This window comes from Vipera ursinii (genome assembly GCF_947247035.1).
Source record: "Vipera ursinii genome assembly, chromosome: 1".
In the NCBI taxonomy this organism is placed as follows: Eukaryota; Metazoa; Chordata; class Lepidosauria; order Squamata; family Viperidae; genus Vipera; species Vipera ursinii.
In genome coordinates, this window is record NC_139512.1 from 182317492 (window position 1) to 182338283 (window position 20792).

Consider the following 20792-nt stretch of genomic DNA (forward strand, 5'->3'; position numbering starts at 1 on the left):
AACTGACCGAATGAACTGTGGGGTGGCTTTGCTTGGGGACACTTTAAAAATATCAATCTGTGAGGGGATTCCTGTCTATTATGCCTGCTATCTCCTATTTCTTAGTAAAAGTTCCTGCTTGGAAAATCTTGTCTCCAAGAGTCCTTCTTTCTTAAGATGTGGGCTGAACTGGGTTCTGACATTAGACAGGATCTGCATTAAGAGTCAACCTGGAAGGAATAACCTCACTGGGGGACTTTGCAAAAACTACAATGTCTAACGATGAGTCAGGGAAGGAATGAAGTCCCACAGAAAGGGAGCTTTCCCCCCGAACAAAATCCCACCAACTATCCGGAGCTGAAGCATCATATTCCTCCATGGAAGAGGTGGTGGAGATGCGCGACCACAACCCACGGTGGTTGATGGGTGTTGGAAGTAAAAGCGAGTGGGAAAAGGTATCGAGGAAAGTGAACCTGAGACGGGGCAACCACCAACCCGAATGGAAGCAAGAGATGGAGAATTCCCTGCACATAAGCGGGGAGAATGGTAGTTATGCACCACACTCAGACTGGATCCTAGAGAAAGCTATTGATCTGATTAAAAAAAGGCTTGGCTCTCTAAGGGAGGAGAAACCTGAGTCCTGCAGCTGCACCAGTGCCTGGAGCTGTAGCTGGAGAGACAGTGGGAGGGAGATCCAGAACCTGTAGCACTGGGGATGTCCGCTGAACCCAGAGCTACCACCTCAGCAGCACCCACCGCCCGCCGACCCACAGATGGGGATAAGGATGGGGGGGTAATACCACCAGTGGCAAAGGCACCAATCCATTCAAAGACTCCCACCTCTGGAAGTGAAATTCAAGGGGGAGCCACCACGCTTGGGGTTTTTCCTAATTCAATTCTTCAGTTATATGGAAGAATATGGACGGGATATCCCCAGCGACAAAACCCGCATCCGTATCATGCAATGTGCCCTGGAGGGACCAGCCGCAGACTGGGTGGTGAACCTGCATGACTCCAATGCCCCACAGCTCAACGACTTCAACTGGTTCATATCCTCTTTGAGAAGGTGATTTGAGGACCCCCTAGGTGATCGTAAGGCCCGTGAGAGAATCAAAACAGTGAGGCAGGGCAGATGGTCAGTGGCTGAATATACACAAGAAATCTGGGCCATTGCCAACAAGCTGAACTGGCCGGAAGATATCCTCCTTAGCCATTTCAAAGACAGGCTAAACTACGACCTTTATGATGCTTGCCTACCTCAAGGGGACCCACACCACCTCGATGACTGGTATGTCCTTGCAGAGGAGGCGGAGATAGACCTACTGAAGAGGCACTGCCGAGAAAATCCATGGGGCTGTCAGCCTCCCAAGCAGATGTGCAAGTCAGCGAAACCACCAGCTATGGCTAAGAAATCAATGGGCTGTTTCAAATGCAGGAGAGAGGGCCACTGTGCCACAGAATCCCGTTCAAAAACCCCTCAGCACAAATCAGACCTATCACCGACCAGGAAATCAGGGAAGTCCCCAGCCAAACCAAAAGAGCCTGCCTTGAGGCGATAGAAGCTGTAGAGTCCCCAACCCCTGCCAAGGAATGGGAGGGAACTCTGGCCTACACCGCGGTGGACACTTCGGAGCACAGCTCAGAGGGCGAAACCCTTGTAAGTGGATCCATTCCACCCATCCTCAAGACAGTGACTATATTAGCTCCCTCTATGCCCGAAGCGGTCAAAGTGAAAGTTTTAATAGACTCTGGCTGCACCTGCTGCCTCATCAGCCCGACACTTTTGGGGAATTTGGGCATTCCAGTAAGGAGACTAAAGTAACCAATATCCTTTGGCCAGTTAGATGGGTCCATAGCGGGGGGGTACCACCTACTCTAGCCACCTTACCAGTTCACCTGTCCCTGGGGACCCATGAGGAAGCTATAACATTTGTAGTGACCCCAGGCGTGGAATGCCCAATGGTTTTAGGGCTGCAATGGTTAAAGAAATGGAACCCCTGGGTAAATTGGAAGACAGCAAAACTCAACTTCCCAGAGGGGGATCGTGTGAACCTAAAACCCCAAAGCCCCCCCAAACCTGACGAGTGGAGACAGCATCAGTGGGAGAAGAGAAGGGGTTACCAAAAATACTGGAAGAATACAGGGACCTTGCTGAAGTTTTTAATGAGGAACGGGCAGATGAGCTCCCTCCTCACTGACCCACAGACTGTGCTAGACAAATCAAACCCGGGGCAAAACTCCTGAAGCCCAGGTTGTACTCCATGAGCCCTAAAGAGACAGAGGAGATGGAAAGATTCATAAATAAAAACTTAGAAAGGGGATTTATTGAACCTGCCAAACCCAAAATGGCCCCTCCGTTCCTATTTAGGGAGAAGAAGGATGACACTATGCATTTGTGCGTAGATTACCATGCCCTGAATGCAATTAGGGAAAGTAATCTGTATCCCCTACCCCTAATGAAGGATATGCTATCCCACCTATCGAAAGCAATGATTTTTACCAAACTAGCATACTACCACGTTAGGATCAAGGAAGGAGATGAATAGACGACTGCATTCAATTGTCCAATGGATTGATATCAGTTCAAAGTTCTGCCATTTGGACTGCAAGCGGCCCCCACAGTCTTTATGCAATTAATCAATGAAGTGCTAAGAGAACACCTATATAAGGGGGTCCTGGTTTACTTAGATGACATCCTTATCTTCACTAGGACCAAAGAGAAGCTCATTAATCTAGTCAAAGCAGTTCTAAAAAAATTGCGGGCCACCCACCTATATGCAAAATTATCGAAATGTGAATTCCACCAGGAAAGAATACACTACCTCGGGTATTGCATATTCCAGCAGGGCATCGAAATGGACCCCGAGAAAGTCAGGGCAGTATTAGTATGGGCACCACCCCACACAAGGAAGCAATTGCAAAGTTTCCTGGGTTTTGCAAACTTCTACCGCCAATTCATCCCTTTGTTCACCCAAATAGCCCTGCCCCTCATGAATTTGTTGAAAATGGGGTGGGGCAGTGAAACCCAGCCAGCCCCTGAAGTGGACAATGGAATGTTAAGTGGCATTCGAGAGGCTAAAGAAACTTTTTTCTGCCGAACCCATACTGAGACCCCTGGACCCTGATAAACCCTTTGTAACACAGGCAGATGCAAGCAATGTGGTGGTGGGAGCTGTATTGTTATAGGAAAATGATGAGGGGGCACTGCAACTGTGTGCATATACATCCAGGAAACTCATGGAGACAAAACAACGTTGGGCTGTGTGGGAAAAGGAGGCATATGCTGTGAGGTGGTTATTACTTAAATGGCGCCAGTGCCTGGAAGGAAATAAAATCCCCTTCCAGGTCTGGACAGACCACAAAAATTTGGAAGCACTAAAAACACCCAGGAAACTCACTTCTAAGCAAGCCTGCTGGTCCCAACATTTTCACCAATTCAATTTCACTCTCAAACACTTACCGGGGCAGGGGAGAGAATTTCCTGGCAGATGCATTATCTCGCATGCCCCAATACAACAGCACAAGAGTCACTGACTCTAAACCACTTATACCTGAACAACAACCGGCAGCACCAGTCACCATCAGGTCCCAAGCTAAAATGAAGCCAAAGGTGGATAGCCAAACTGGAATAGAATTCCGAAAGTCTTTGGAAAGTGATGAATGGTTCCAGAAAAATAGACATGTGTGCACAATTAAAGATGGACTACCCTGGGTGGGTGAGAAGTTATACATACCGGCCACCCAGAGGATCAATTTCATGCACCTGTGCCATGGTACAAAATCAGCAGGACATTTCGGGTTTGTAAAAACCTTAAACTCAACTAAAAGGCAATTTTGGTGGCCATCCATGAAAAAGGACATAGAAAGCTATGTGGCCAGCTGCCAAATTTGTGCGATGGCTAAGAGGCTGCAAGGGAAATTGCCAGGACTGTTACAACTGGTGGCGAACCCCTCAGCCCCATGGAAAGAAATAGCCATGGATTTTATAGTGGAATTACTAGAAAGCAATGGGAACACTGTAGTCTGGACAGTCACGGACTTGTTTTCCAAACAAGTGAAGTGCACTTCATCCCTTGCCAAAAGATCCCCAACGCGAAAGCCTTAGCAAAACTTTTCGTGCAGCATATTTGCAGATTACATGGGGCACCACAACACATCATATCTGATAGGGGGTGCAATTTACATTGGCATTTTGAAAAGAATTTTTATCCCTTTTAGGAACCACCCAAGGACTGACAGCTAGTCATCATCCTCAATCGAACGCTCAATGTGAAAAATCTAACTCAGTACTTGAGCAATATTTAAGTTGCTTTATTAATTTCCAGCAAACAAACTGGACGGACCTACTGCCTTTTGCAGAAGTGGCATATAATAATGCAGTCCACTCCAGCACGGGTTACACTCCTTTTCAAATAGCTACTGGTCAAAGTTTCAGCCCTATGCCAGAACTAATCACAAACGAACTGGAAATCCCATCACTGAAATAATGGATTGCACAATTGCAAAACACCTGGCCAATAGTTACAAAAGCCCTAGGTGAAGCTAGACAAACATACAAGACACAGGCAGACAAAAAAAGAGTCGATCCCAAACCATTCAGGGTGGGAGAGATGGTATATTTATCCACAAAATACCTTAAATCACTACAACCCTGTAAAAAACTTGGAGCAAAATATATTGGACCTTTTCCAGTTAAAAGAATCATAAACCCAGTAACAGTTGAATTAGGACTACCCAAAAACCTTAGGCATATATACCCAATCTTTCACTGCAGTTTGCTAAAAAGGGAACAACAGTCACCCTTACGGCTAAAACCCCCACCATCACCACCTCCTATCATGGTTGAAGGAGAACAACACTTCGAGGTAAAAGAAATCCTAGATTCTAGAAAGTACCATGGAGAAATTCAATACCTAGTAGCTTGGAAACACCTTCCCTCCTCAGAAAACGATTGGGTCAATAAATGTCACATTAGAGCACCTAAATTGTTAAAGAGGTTTCATACAGAATATCCCAGCAAACCAGGCTAACAGCTATATTTTTGTTTCCTCTACAGGTGGATCTCTCCTATTTTTAAAGGGGGGGCAGGATGTCAGAATCCATTTATACCTCATTTCTAACTATCTTCCTCTGAGCTAACTGCAAATCTCATCTCCCCCTGGATTCTGCCATCCCAAGGGGAAGAGGGAACAGGCATGGAGTTTTATAGCTTTCACTTCCTCCCTTAAATGTAACCTTTGTATATTCTGCCTCCTTGCTATCCATCAAAATATAATCAGTTGCTTTCTCGCTAGACATTCCCTCTCATCTTACGGGCAACTAAGAAATGGGGTGGAAAAGGGAGGAATGAAACTCTCTGGAATCTGGTTTGTTTCTCCAAATGAAGTATGAGGGGGGTGGAAATGATCCTGCTGCAAACGGACTGTTATCTCTCCTCTCCCATGATAGGCTTATAACCTGGAGCTTGGCTGATCCGGAACTGACCGAATGAACTGTGGGGTGGGGTTTGTTTGGGGACACTTTAAAAATATCGATCTGTGAGAGTATTCCTCAGATCCTGTCTATTATGCCTGCTATCTCCTATTTCTTAGTAAAAGTTACTGCTTGGAAAATCTTGTCTCCAAGAGTCCTTCTTTCTTAAGATGTGGGCTGAAGTGGGTTCTGATAGTGTGTGTGTAATGTCAGTTCTGAAATCGTTCAATCATATTTCAAAACAGCTCTTGTATGTTACTTCAGTAGTAATTTACACTTGGAGCTCAATAGGGGGATAAGAGTTCTGAGGTAACAGACTGCCAGGCAGCAGTGAGAAGATAAAATTTGGCAAAAGTAAACAAGTTAGCATGTTAGACAGAATCTTAGCTATGGCATGAGTGAAAAAGAAGGTTTCATAGAGGATAATAATTTGATCTAGTGGTTATTGCAACAAACTAAAAAATGGGAGATGGTGAGTTCTAGTCCTACCTTCAGTATGAAAGCCAGGTAGATAACTTTGGATCAGTCAATCTTTCTCATCCCAACCCATCTGACAAGATTGTTATTGTGTGGAACATAAGAGGAGGAAGGAGAATTAGGTATGGTCATCACCTTGAGTTATTGATAAAAATAATAAAGGTAAGATTAAAAAAATCTAAATAATGCAGTATCTCCTTTGTAGATGAAAGAGGTCCAATTCATTCCACCATCTCAGAAATCAGATACGTTATTTGGCTGCATGTTTAGATCACTGTTTGCAACAACCCTGCCAGCCCATCAATTTCCTTGGTGCTACCATACTACTAATAAAGTTCTTAGTGATGGGATGCAAATATGTGAACAACTGGTTCTCTGTGTGGATGCCGCTTCCGGAAGGCCATTCTGGGCCTGTGCAACAAAAAATTAGCTACTGCTTCTGCTGAAGTGGTGCAAACTGGCTGAATCCCACCACTGAAAGTTCCACCTTTTACCTAGGAATAACCACTATTTTCTTTTTGAAATTAAACTAAAAGACTTAAACATGTAAACTACTTTTCCATAAAGGGAAAGTTTCATTTGATAAAACATCTAAGCAATGCCTGGGGTCAGCAAAAACAGAGAACAAAATTACATCAAAACAGAAATAATTTCTGTACGGTTGAGAACATCTGAATAGTCAATGTGCCACTGCTTTATTCTGAAAAAGAACAAAAAAGTATTCCCTCAACAGAGGAAATGTAATGGCTCTGAGAAGAGCACTGCTTATATAATCTTTTTTTTCTTTTTTTAAGATCATAATGTTACTTTAGAAAAATGCTGAAGTGGCTGAAGTACAAAATGTCCAAATTATCTCTGCCAGTATATCACAACCTAATATTTGAAACTGCTTTAAAGTGAATTCCTATGTTTTATATCCAGGGTACATTAGTGACAATTACTTTGTAACACTGCTCTCTACATGAAAACATCCAAACAATTAAATGTTTTCTTGAATGTATGAAACCACATTATTGTGAGATGAAGCACTAGAGCTGAGTATTAAGTTAAGCATTATATGTTATAAATGGCACCAACTTTGCAAACCCTCAGGAAGAGTTTTCCCTCACCATTTGGGATCCTTTTTAACAGAGATACCATAGAGTGATCCCACAGTCTTCTATATACAATGCATGTGTTTTATTTCTGAGCCAGTTTTAGTCTTTTCAAGAAAATATGCAGTCGTATTTTGCTCTAGACTGTATATTCCTCACTTCTCAATTTCTCTTTCCTGTTTTTGCTTATTAATCCTTTGTGGGCTTTTGGAATTTCTCTCCCCTTCCCCACTTTTTTTTTAAAAAAATCTGAATTTAACATCATGATTATGTTTCCATAAAATGGAAAGGCAGAAGATTAGAGAAGATTAGAAAATATTAGAGGCTTAATATTAGAGAATATTAGAGGTAATAAGCAAGTATATAAATAAAAGCTGCCTATCCTGATGATGACCCAATAACTTTTACTGAGGTTTCCTCAGATTCTGGAACTTCCCAGTCATAGGTTGATTCACATATCCACCAAATGAAATTATTTATATTTTGACATATTGTGTATAGCTGGCCGGTGCATTTTGTAAACTTAGGTTTATGGTTTGATACGCTGTGTGAATCCAGTCAATAATGGGTTATTCAGTAAATTGTGATTTGGTATGTTGCATGGAAACAGGCTTAATGTTGTATCTGCACAATGTCTGCTACCATGTTTTCTTCTTATAAACCAGATCGTCAAACTGTAATAGCCAGATCTAGGCTTCTTAATGTTGGATGTAACACTGTGTTGTTGTTTGCTAGTAATTACATTCTCCCACACAGGCAGGGGAAGCAATTTGGCTTTTTATTTTCTGTGAACAGAATCAGTCATAATACTGTATTTACAATACGCAGAATAATTTTTCAGATGCTGATCGCTGCCAATTAATGCTAAAAACAAGCTACTGTATAATATGCTATTACAGATCAATGGTTTCCTATACAATTGGAAAGATATTGAAAATCAAAGAAAGGACATTTCATTCTGTAGAACTTTGCCCATTTCAGCTGATAAAGTTGGGCAGGAAAGAGTAGCCAGATGGGTGAGAAAAATATTAATGCCTCTTTATGCAAGGAACTGATATCCTGAAAGAGGCTGTGCTGTGATCTAGAGCTGGATCCTATGATTTTTCTACTACCCACTGAAATATATCCACTTTCAGGGCAAGGTGACAAGCAAGGTGTCACTATTCTGAAAGAAGCCAATTACTCTTGCTTTGGGCCTGGATATAGCAAGGGAAGACAGTGACCTCTGACAGTAGAAGGATAGGGGATACTACCATGTTAATCTTTCTAGACTTCTCAGCAGTGTTTGATACTAATGAATAAGAAACATTGATAGATGTCTCGGTGATTTGGGAGCCGGAAGAAATCAGAGGTTCCATTCCTCTCTGCTGGACCAATATTAGAGAGTAACGTAAGCATTTATTATTGTTTATATATAGGATGCTATCCTTTGATTCTTGCTACTCAAAATTCACATAAAACACTGGAGGAAGAAATCAGGAATTTTGACTGTGGTGCCATCCATACCACACAAAAATGATATACAACTTTATCTCCATCTGAATCAAGAAAGGTGCAGATGCTTACAGTTTGTCAGAGGCTATGATCAATTACATATGATCCAACAAATAGAAGCTGGATCTAAATCACTTGGGACCTTCCTTTATACAGCAGTGGAAATTCCTTGATACAAAACTTTGCTGACTCAAACAGAAACATCGTTGATACAAATAGGGAGAGTAATTGTTCTGTGAAATAAGATCATTATCCAGAAGGTATTTTATTATTGTAGAAATTTTCTGCTGTTGAGCAGTCCCAATAAAATTCATTTGAGTTTCCTACTTCAGGTATGCAGGCTTCTGTACTGTTAAATTATTGAAAGAGGGTGACAGATCATTGTACATACAACTCACTTCCAAGGCAAAGTCCTGTCACATGGGCTGCACACCAATAAAATACACTGTTAATGAAATGTGTGGACTGAAGTGACCAGATGGATCCTGTTCCCTGCCAAACCAATCATCACATCCATAAAGTTAAATCTCCTATAGGTCCCTCACTCCCACAGCAGGTCTTAGAAACAGTTTTTAAAATAGAATTGAAAGGGCTATGGATTCTTCCAAACAGGGCACAATTGCAAAAAAAAAGCAAATTGTCCCTCCAGTAATTGATTATCTTCCTGGGTCTTACCATTCCACTTTGTCCTAGCTTCCTCCTGTTTCAGTCATAAGGTGTGGTGCAAACAGGAAACTTTTGTTTTTAGCCAGGGAGGTAGCTGGGTTACACAGGAGTAAACTCATGGGGCAGTCTTGCCAATCACTTGAAACAGCCACAATAGACAGAATTTGGGTTATCACATTGCCATCAGCACCAGTAGAAGCTAAAACTGGTTTTAATACCCCAATATTTTATTTCCTTTACAAGTGAAGAAGGTTTTTGCAAAGCTGGGAGGAGGGAGATGAGGCACTCTCTACTAATCAAATGATTACAAAGGGGGAACACTGGTGACTGGCTCTCTGTAAGTCTTAAAGGTAAAGGTAAAGGTTCCCCCGCACATGTGTGCTAGTCATTTCCAATTCTAGGGGCTGGTGCTCATCTCCGTTTCAAAGCCAAAGAGCCAGCGCTTGTCTGAGGACGTCTCCGTGGTCATGTGGCCGGCATGACTAGACGCCAAAGGCGCATGGAATGCTGTTACCTTCCCACCGTAGTGGTCCCTATTTTTCTAGTTGCATTTTTACGTGATTTCAAACTGCTAGGTTGGCAGAAGCTGGGACGAGTAACAGGCGCTCACTCTGTTACACGGCACTCAGGATTCGACCCACCAAACTGCCGACCTTCTGATCGACAAGCTCAGCGTCCTAACCGACTGAGCCACCGCGTCTTATCTGCTCACAAAAAAGCAAACCTGTCCGTTCTAGTAGTGTCCATCTGTCCTTAAGTAGTCAGAACAACCTGCTCATGCTCTGCTTAATTTTCATTTCACTTGGCTAAGATAAAGCCTGGCCATCTGCAAGCGCCCCAGGAAAACCTCCATCCTTCCCCAACAAAAAACTTTACTCTGGTTTCTTCTTCTTTCCTTGCAACAATTTCCTTTGTCAACACAGCCCTTTTGTTGTTGTTTTGTATCTCACCTTAATCAGCCTCCAGGGGACAAAAGAAAGGGAATTAGTCTTGTTCCCTTCTTTCTTGTGAGGAAAGGAAAAGAGAGAGAGAAGGAGAAGCCAACTATATGTGGAGGCAGGGAATGTTGAGAGAAAGATTATTCTCTCTCATGTAAGCAATTAATCAATGTATAAAGCAAATCTTCCTTGCTCTTCACACAACAGCTTGCTAAATAGAAATTATTTGGGAGAAATATATTTAAAGTGTGAAAGATGGAAGCTGTTTCTGCATTTCTGGAGGAAAGTGCTGGAGGAAGAGAGCAAAAGACACTGTCTGGGGAAAGCAGCTTACACTGGAAATGAAGGGAAAGCAGAATACAAGAGACAAAGTGAACATGGCCCCTGCCAAATGGGTCTGCAATATTTCTGTGAAAGGCAAGGAATGAATGAAATCCTTGTAAATGCTATTCAGACAACACTGAAGAGATCAGCACTTTCAGGAATGAGTTATCAGACAAGTTACTGGGCAAAATGCATTATGAGATAAGTATATGTCAAACATATCTACATTTAGAAAATTCCATCAACCCCCCTATGGTGTGCTTTTATGAATGTTTCCTCAGAGGAAGAATAGAGTCTTCTCACTCCACAGGCATATTAAACCCTGAAATTGAAAAAAAATAAGTCCTGGTTTCTTGGTAGTAGAGTGACTATCTTAGTCCAGGAAGTACCAAGGAAGATGTACTGGTAGCATTAGATGAAGGTTGTATCTAGTTAAGCAGTTACAGCTTAGATCCTTCCTATAATATCTAACAAAACAGAGGGGAATGTCCAAGCAAGGTGATCCCAGAGTTCTGTGGATAGGGATGTGTTAATCAGCTTGCGGCACGGTAGCTTTTGGTATTTTTAAGAATTATGGGGGGGGGGAGTTGTACACATGAATATAGTTTTCATTGTGGATATGCAACATTCCGAAATCTGATTTGTGAGTCCACCCTAACCATATGCCATTCTTTACAGTTCCTAAATAAATTCAGATTTCTCTAAAAATGGAGATTACTTGGCATATAGAGACTGGTAGCTGGTAGACTGTTTCCATGCTGAATCTGTCACCGGTCTCTGTGTCATTCTTGTGAAGGATATTCTAATGTTATTAAATATTTTATATCACCAAGTTGGCTCCAGAAATGGTAGAAAGGGAGGATTTTGTAAAATCAATAAAAAGAGAGGTTCATATTTAAAGACAGCCAATTTATTTATTTATTTATTTATTTATTTATTTATTTATTTATTTATTTATTTATTTATTTATTTATTTGATTTATATACCGCCCTTCTCCTGAAGGACTCAGGGCGGTGTACAGGGCAATAAAATAAGAATATATTAGTTAAATAATTTTAAAACCCAAATCCATCAGGCCAGGCCGTATAATTTAGTATATACCTTCATATTAAGGAGACTTAATATGGAAGTTATCATTTCTCAAATATTACTGTGAAACAGATAAGAACATAAAAGTATGTTTTTTAATATTTACTTCCTAGTAAGCAAAGTTTGAAAAGAAAGGATTTCCCATTACTGCACATGATTATCAATGATGAATTGAGAAATACTAGAGAATAGACGGAGGCAATATCAACATCAGATGCCAAAGGCAGTCATCACATTTTTTTTTCTTTTGGCTGCTTACCAGTGTGACTCCTTTTATGTACCATAAGCACATTGGGCCCAATGCAAACCATGCCACAGACGTCACATTTCAGTTTACCATTCGGAAGCCGGATTCCTCCCTCGCCTGACAGCTCCTGCATTTTTCTGTTCTCCCCAATCTCCTGGTTTTCAATCAGGGGCTCTTCCAAACTGCTCCCTTCATCCTGCCCAATGATCCCATCTTCCCTCTTTAGACGCTTTCTGTTAGAATCCTCATCATCACTTTGCATTTCCCGCTTTATGGAATTTGCTGCAAAAGAAGAAGAAAAAGGAGGAGGAGGAGGAGGACGAGACATCATATTAAAAATAATTCTGTTTCCCTTACATTCATTTGTGAAAATAATATACAAGTATACTATTGCATTAATTAAATCTCACTTTCAAAATATGGTTTATAAAGTATTTTCTTGAATCTTTAAAATTCTGAAATATTTAGTTAACTTGCAAATTTGCTCTGCAGAGTATATCACATTATGGGCTTAGGGATCTGAACAAGCCAGGACATAACTATAAAATCAGGGAGCAGGACATAAAGACAGGACCAGGAGGTGTTGCTATTTTTTATTATTTGTAAATATCATATGTATCTTCAAGTCTGTCTTGGCTCCTGAGAGTCATGGCTGGACTAGTCCCTGAAGTTTTCCTGGCCAGGTTTTTTGGAAGTAGTTTGCTCTTGCCTGCTTCCTAGGGCTGGAGACAAAGTGACTGGTTTAAAGTCACCTAGCTGGTTTTATGCCTAAACTGGGACTAGAACTCACAGTTTCCCAATTTCTAGTCTTGTGCCTTAATCATCACATTAAACTAGCTCTCCTATTTTTATCATACCTATTAACTTCAATAATCCCAACAAAATACACTGTATTTCGCAAAGGGCTGGTTTGTTAAGTCACTGATCTAGGAAGAAAAAAAAATCAGAAAAGACATTGTCTGAGTAGGGCCCAGCCATAACTCGGTACTACAGGCAACAGCAAGTTAAGGCTAGCAGTCCATAAGATATTACTGTTACTACCATGTCCTATTACAAGAATCCTTGATTAAGGAGATCTGGACTGCTATGAGGGGATAAATTTAAACCGTTTCCCCATTCCTAGTTGCCATCTAGAAACTTTGGTACTCCAATTAAATTTGAAAGATCCATTAATTCCCTGTAATGCCTTTCTTTATTCCCTTAGACAGCCTTTTCCAAACTGGCACTGCCAGATGCAAGGTGGCTACAATGGGAATAACCAATATTCTGTATATAACTGCTAGAAATTCTAAGAGCATCATCAACATATCTGATAATCAAGCTGAGATAAGGGGTTTAGGACACTAGTCAAATCGTTAAGAGCAATCTATATTAATCTCAAGACAAATTATACTTTTATGACCCCATGACATCCCTTCTTGCTCAACATTAATTCAATAATATTTCTTTCAGCTAGGTTATCATCCAATAGCAAAAGTTTAAAACAGAAGAGAGTATGTTCTTTTAAAATAGGAGAAAAAGGCTGTGGATATTACATATCTTTTCAAATAGGTATTCCATTTGTCTTTGTATTTAAATAATTAATCTGTGACCATGTTTTAATGCTGATCCCATCTAAGAGGTTATTAAAATAATAATAATAATAATAATAATAATAATAATAATAATAATAATAATAATAACAATAATAAAAATAATAAATGTTTAAGAACAGGATAAACAATTTTTGTAGCCATTTGAAAAAAATATTTAAATTTGGAACTGGATTTAATTTTTTTTTATTGAAAAGTTTTAAAATACAGTTTTCCTTTAAAAAGCCCCCCTTCCCCCTTCCTCCTCCCACCCCTACCTCCCCCCTACCTCCCCCCCTCCCCCCCTCCCTCCTCCCCCCCTACCTCCCCCCCTCCCCCCCGACTTCCCAGAGCTAAATACAAGGTATATATATATAAAAAAGCAATCATAAACAACCATATACTAACAACTATAAATTCTAAAATCCATCACTCTCTAGCTTATATAAGATAAAACAAACCTTAGCAATATTAAATATATATAAAAAACTAAAATAGAAAAAGAAAAAAAAAACGAAAGAAGACTTATTCGAATGCTACATAAAACTTCTTAACCCTATACTTGTTCTGGATAAACTCAATCCATTTTCTCCATTCCATAATATAACGTTCTTGCGAATGATCTTTCAAATAGGCCGAGATCTTCGCCATCTCTGCCAGGTCGGAAACCTTTAAAGTCCACTCTTCTATGGTCGGCAGTTCCTCTTTCTTCCAATATTGACCTATCAAAAGTCTTGCTGCCGTAACTAAGTTCAACATCAACTTGGAGTCCACAACTGTAGCGTCGACAATTATTCCCAACAAAAAAAATTGCGGGCAAAACTTTATCCTCCGTTTAAAAATCTTCTGCATATTCCACCAGACTTTTATCCAAAAAACCTTAACCTTCTTACATGTCCACCATATGTGAAAATATGTTGCATCTTCATCACCACACCTCCAACATTTAGGCTGGTAATTCGGATACATACTTGCAAGCTTTTTAGGATCTAAATGCCATCTATAAAACATTTTGTAAAAGTTCTCTCTTAGATTTTGAGCTTGAGTAAATTTTACATTCCTCACCCAAATCTTTTCCCACGTGTCCATTGTAATAACTTCCTGAATGTTTTGGGCCCATTTTATCATACAATCCTTAACAAGCTCTGTTTCTGAATCAATCTCTATCAATGCAAGATATATCCGTTTGATATGTGCTGGTCCCTGATTTCTAATTTGCTTTATCAAATTTTCATCAGTCATTGCAAATCCATTTTTCTGGTCTTCTTTCCACCTGGCCCGTAACTGAATATATTGAAACCAAGTTTGAACAACCTTCTCTTCTCGCAAGAGGCTATATGATTTCAAACACCAAACATTCCTTTCCAAGCTTAAAATTTCCTTGTACGTAGTCACATCATGTTTGAAACCAGCATGTATATTTTCTATTGCGTGTTTTGGAATTGCCCACAATGGTATCTTGCTGCTTAACTTATGTCTATACTTCTTCCAAACTCTCAGCAATGCCTGTCTTAAAATATGCATCCTAAACACAGTATCTACCTTCTTATCATACAACAAATATGCATGCCAGCCAAACAACAAATCATGGCCCTCAAGATTTAATAACCTCGGTTGCGTCAAATTAATCCAATCGCTTATTCCTACTAATGCAGCAGCTTCATAATATAATTTAAAATTAGGCAATTTAAGGCCACCTCTCTCACGAGTATCCTGCATAATCTTAAGTTTAACTCGTGGCTTTTTCCCTGCCCACACAAATTTATTGATACCACGCTGCCATTCCTCCAAGTTAGAATCTTTCTTAAGAATCGGTATCATTTGAAATAAAAATAAAAATTTGGGCAGGACATTCATTTTCACTGCTGCAATCCGTCCCAACAAAGACAATTGCAATTTTTCCCAACTCTCCAATTCTTTTTGAATTTTCCCCCATAGTTTTTCATAATTATTTTTATATAGCTTTGTATTAGAGGGCGACAAAATCACCCCCAAATATTTAACCCTTTTAACAATCTCAAATCCAGTTAATCCTTCTAAGAGAGCCTTCTGTGAAACTGTCATATTTCTAGCCAAAATTTTAGTTTTCTGTGTATTTACTTTAAATCCAGAAACCTTCCCATATTGTGTTATTATCTCCATCAGGTCCACAACAGAGTTCTCTGGCTGGGTCACTGTAAGAACCAGATCATCTGCAAATGCTCTCAATCTATAGTCCTGATCTCCAACTTGTATCCCCTTAATTTTTTCCGAATTCCGAATCTTAACCAATAATATCTCTAATGTTAACACAAATAACAAGGGCGATAACGGACACCCTTGCCTTGTGCCCTTCTCAATATTACATGCTGCTGTCAGGCTATTGTTAACTATGATTCGGGCAGTTTGTTTTTGATATAATGCCCTAATCGGTTGTAAAAAAATTTCCCCAAAATCCATTTTGTCTAAAACTTTCAACAAAAATTGCCAATTCAATTGATCAAAGGCCTTTTCAGCATCTAAAAAGATTAGCGCTGCAGAGATCTGGTTGTGCCTTTCCAAAAACTCTAACACATCATCTATATGTCTCACATTATTTTTCATTTGCCTACCACTAATAAACCCCATTTGATCCCCATGAATCACCTGTTGCAGAACCCTCATCAGTCTATTAGCCAAAACCTTAGCAAATATCTTATAATCTGTATTTAAAAGCGATATCGGTCTGTAATTTTTAACTTGAGTGGCATCCTGGTCTTCCTTCGGAATCAAAGAGATAAAAGCTGTTCTCCAAGACGGTGGCACCTTTCCCCCCCTCTGGATTGTCTGGAACAGTTCCTTTAACGGTTTCATCATCTCTAATTGTAAATTTTTGTAATAGGCTGCAGTCAAGCCATCCGTGCCTGGTGCTTTATCCACCTTCAGTTCCTTAATTGCTGTAAAAATTTCTTCTTCTGTAATCAGTTGATTAATCCCCTCTTTTTGTACTTGCGTAAGAACCGGGATGCTAGCATTCTCCAAGTATATATCAATATCTTTTGCATTAATTTCCTCTTTAGTATATAATTTCGAATAAAAATCCACAAAAGCATCCTTAATAAGATTCTGATGAAACACAACCCTTCCTTTATACTCAATCTTATCTATATTAGAGGCCCTTTGTTTTTTCCTCAGTCTATAAGCTAACCATCTGCCTGGTTTATTAGTGTTGCAAAAAGTATTATGTCTAGCAAACCGCAGATTGGTCGCCACTTGATCAGCCATTAATTTATCAAATTGTCCTCTTAGCAGTCTAATAGCCTCCTTGATCTTCACATCCTCTGGGTTCAAAATCAAAGCCTTTTCTTTTTCCTTTATTTCATTCTCCAGTTCTTTCCTTCTAGTTTCCACTGCACGTCTATGTCTATTATTCATATATATCAACACCCCTCTCATATAGGCCTTGCTAGCATCCCAAACCATATCCATAGAGGTACCCTTATTCATATTAATCTCAAAAAAATCCTTCATCCGCTGTTTGCATTCTTCCACATTTCTCTGATTTCTAAACAAATTCTCATTTACGCGCCACGAGCGCCTATCTCTTTTCTCCTTATCAATCTCCAACCAAACTGGACTGTGGTCAGAGATAGTTCTTGCACAAATCTTCACCTTTTTAGTTCTCAAAAAAAAATCATTAGTCAACAAAATAAAATCAATCCTCGAAAAAGATTGGTGTCTGTCAGAATAAAAAGTATAATCCTTCTCCTGCAAGTGTCTCTCACGCCAAATATCTCGCAATTCCAGGTCATCCTTCATTTCAAAAAAAGATTTAGGCAGTCTAGCATGACTTGGAATGCGCTTAAAAGCTCCAGCCTTATCCAACTGTACATCCAAAACACCATTCCAGTCCCCCATAAAAATAAAAGATTTATAATCCAACTGGGTAAGCTTTGTGTGAAGTAAGCTAAAAAAGTCAGCTTGTTGTTGGTTAGGTGCATATAATCCAACTAAAAGCGTCTTTTTACCTTCTAACAACAGCTCAATCATAACATATCTTCCATGCTTATCTGCTTCAATTAAGTCTGCTGTTAAGGCACTTTTAACATAAACAACCACTCCATTTTTCTTATTCTCTGCAGAAGCAACAAATTGCGTACCCAGCCTCGAGTTCAGTAAGTGCTTTTGATCCAAAACTCTAATATGCGTTTCTTGCAGACATATAACATCTATCTTAAATTGTTTTAAATATTGAAAAACTTTCTTCCTCTTCTGCGGTGAATTTAGTCCATTAACATTCCAGGTTAAAAATTTAGTTGCCATGCATATCCTCCAAAAGCTCTTGGACCACAGCTTTGATAGGACTAACTTCTTTAGGCCGTGCTCCTCCCACTGCTTGGCTATGAGTACGTTGTGAAGAATCTGAAGACTTTTGCAGATCTTGTTCTTTTATTTTCTTTGCTCGTTTTAAAGCAGCACGCGTTACTCTTTGCTCTCTAGGATCATCAAAAGAAATTGTAGCTTGATCTCCTCCAGCACCATTTTCCTCTGTTTCATCCTCTTGATGTTCTCCTTCTCCAGATCCCTTTACAGCTTCCAGAAGTGTTAATGGGGTTGCTTTTAAGACATTATTGTAGAAATCACGCGCTTGCTTCACAGTAATCAGCCGATACCTTTTACCTTCATGCATCACCATCAGCCCATCTGGAATCTCCCATCTGAACCTTATATCTCTTTGCTTAAGCTCATGCACGAGAAATGTATAGTCCTTCTTTCCCCTTAAAATCCTTGGAGGGATTTCTTTTAAAACCAAGACTTCTTGTTCAGCAATCACAACTTTAGCATCATAGGCAGCTTGTATAACTTGATCTCTAATTTCTCTTTTTGCAAAATAAACCACCACATCTCTAGGCAACTTTCTCTGTCTGGCAATCCATGAATTCACCCGAAACACTTTATCCATAGCTGCTCTTATTTCAGATGCTGGCTGGTTCAATACCACTTCGAGAGCCTCAGAGATCAGCTGCTTTAAATCTTCTTTAATATTCTCTTTTAAACCTCTGATTCTGACAGCAAACTGCATCTGGTAATATTGGGCAAGGCTTAACTCCCTTTCCATTTTGTCTCTTGCATTTTCATTCTCCCGTGCTTTTACTTCTAATATAGCATTCCTTTGAGCCAGATCATCCATTTTTTCATCTAAATCTTCCACACATTCCGCCACTTTATGCACTGAGGACAAAATGTCTACCTTCATCACGCTGAACTTCTGTTCCATCCTCTCTTCCATTCTCTCCTCCAATTTCTCCAATTTCTCCTCCATCTGTGCAAATTTATCAGCAATTGATTGATTAATTGATTCCAAAAGTACCTGGGCATGTTTATCCAAAGCATCTCGCAAATCCTTCGATGTCAGCACTTCAGGAGGGTGCAACGCCTGTAGTGATGATTGTTGCACCGGCGAGGATCCACCACTCCGAAGAGTTTTAGGGGGAGGTTTCGCCGCCATCTTTTAGTCCTCAATTATGACGCACTTTCACTTAAAGTTTAAAAAGTCCAACAAGCTCGAGAGTATAGTAAAATAATCCTCTTCACCTTTTCCTCTTGTACCGCTCTGCCTGCTCCTTTAAACCATAGTCCTTTCTTCAGGCAGGGATGGTTCGCAGACGCCTGGCTCTGCTCCAAGAAGTTCGGAGCAGAGACGCCGGCCAGCTGGGAGCAACCCAGGCTTCGGGGGATTTCAATCCTTCAGCCGCACAAGCTCCAAGCTCAGGCGGCCCCGGAGAACTCTACCCCTACCTGGGGCCTCACCCCCTCCTCTTCTCCCGAGGAGGGGGCTTCAATTTCGCCCGAACAGCTAATCGGCGCTGTTTCGGGCGAAAAAACAAACAGCTGAGCCGCGGGCAGCCCGGGAAGGCTGTCTTCGGCGCCGCGCCGCCACCGGAAGTCCGGAACTGGATTTAAATTTTGTCTTACGTATAGAATAGTCAAAATCACAGGAGTGCATTTCCTTTATCTTTAATACTTGATTCAATAGAAATCCATTTAAGAGTAATATGCGAATGGGCACCAGTTTACAAGTTAAAAGGATTGGGTGAATGAATTCAAATTCAGATCAACCCTGCTAATTTGTGAACAAGCTTTTTTTATTTTTATTTATTTATTTTAATTCCATTTATATCCCGCCCTTCTCCGAAGACTCAGGGCGGCTTACAAGCTTAGCAGTAGCCTTAATTCTATGTATATGCCTGCTTATTAGGGCTTTCACACACACCCCAAGCGGCATTATTACAAAGTCATCTTATTGCCCCCAACAATCTAGGTCCTCATTTTACCTACCTCGGAAGGATGGAAGGCTGAGTCAACCTTGAGCCTGGTGGGATGCGAACCTGCACTAATTGCAGGCAGCTGGTGTTACTTAAGGAGGCATTAGCCCACTGCTCCAGCAAGGCTTTTGGTGTAGAAACATACAAGTTGCTTTATATTGAATCATGTTATATTTTCACTAACAACTCTGTAGGCAAAGCAGACTCTTTCTACTCTAATACACCAAAAAATCACTTTAAGTGGGGGATTCAAAGGATTGATCTTGAGCCATTTCTCCTGCATCATGAGTTTTTATTCCTTCCAGTGGAAATCTTAATAAAAACAACTAAATATTCTTCCAAAATCAATCCTAACTGTTGAAACACTTCATTGGTACACTTTTTTCTCTATATATAAAATAAGATGCATGCATGCAAAAAACTTAAATTGAGAAAATGCATCTACTTAAAAATAAAGGAAATGAATATTTTTCTAGATAAGAAATAGACATTTATTTTAATATTTTGTTTCTTAAGAACAACAAGCTTGGGATTTCAGAAACTTTCTTATATTTGTTCTTTGGAAAGAAGTTCACAATTAACAGGGGCAACAATATACTGATTGCATACCTAAAATATTTTTAACACTATCTTCCTTAACTTGTAATACTAATTTTTATTTCTTAATCCTGGCTAGAATGCACTTAAGAATAATCAATAAAACAAAAGACTTTCTGCTTTGAATTACACAGATGTTTAGGTACAGTTCTTTCCCATACTCTACTTTTTTTGTAGAAATTATTAAGTTCCACAGTCCAAAGAAAATAACTTTGGTCCCTAATCAAAAATGCTTTCAGTATTAAAAGGGCCTACTTGTCCTTTTCTTCTGTCTTTACATCACCAGGAACCTGCCATAAGCACTTGTTGCTGTGTGAACATTTGCTCTGCTTCTGGGACTAAAAGAAAAAATTGCAACTCTCCAAGGAGGGGAATGCTGCTACAGAAGGGATCACCCTGACACTTTACAAATAGTTATGTAATTTCTTCTGCCTAGCATAACTTGATACACTGCAGGTATACATTTACTGGAGTTTTAACCAAGCCAATCTTTAAAAACAATGAAAAACTGGGAAACAAATCAGATTTCAATTTACTTAAAAACTTGCCTATTTCTAAT

At 40.0% G+C, this 20792-nt stretch overlaps 1 protein-coding gene across 9 annotated transcripts in view; it reads right to left on the bottom strand.

Moving 5' to 3' along the window:
* IKZF2 (IKAROS family zinc finger 2) overlaps positions 1–20792 on the bottom strand; it is a 174570-nt gene that overhangs the window by 76834 nt on the left and 76944 nt on the right. For 8 of the 9 annotated variants that reach the window (XM_083354654.1, XM_083354662.1, XM_083354659.1 and 5 more), the window contains one exon: positions 11794–12063. In XM_083354654.1, the coding sequence (XP_083210780.1) occupies positions 11794–12063 (270 nt within the window). The remainder of the gene's footprint in view (positions 1–11793; positions 12064–20792) is intronic. The other variant, XM_083354655.1, reaches the window with a different exon arrangement.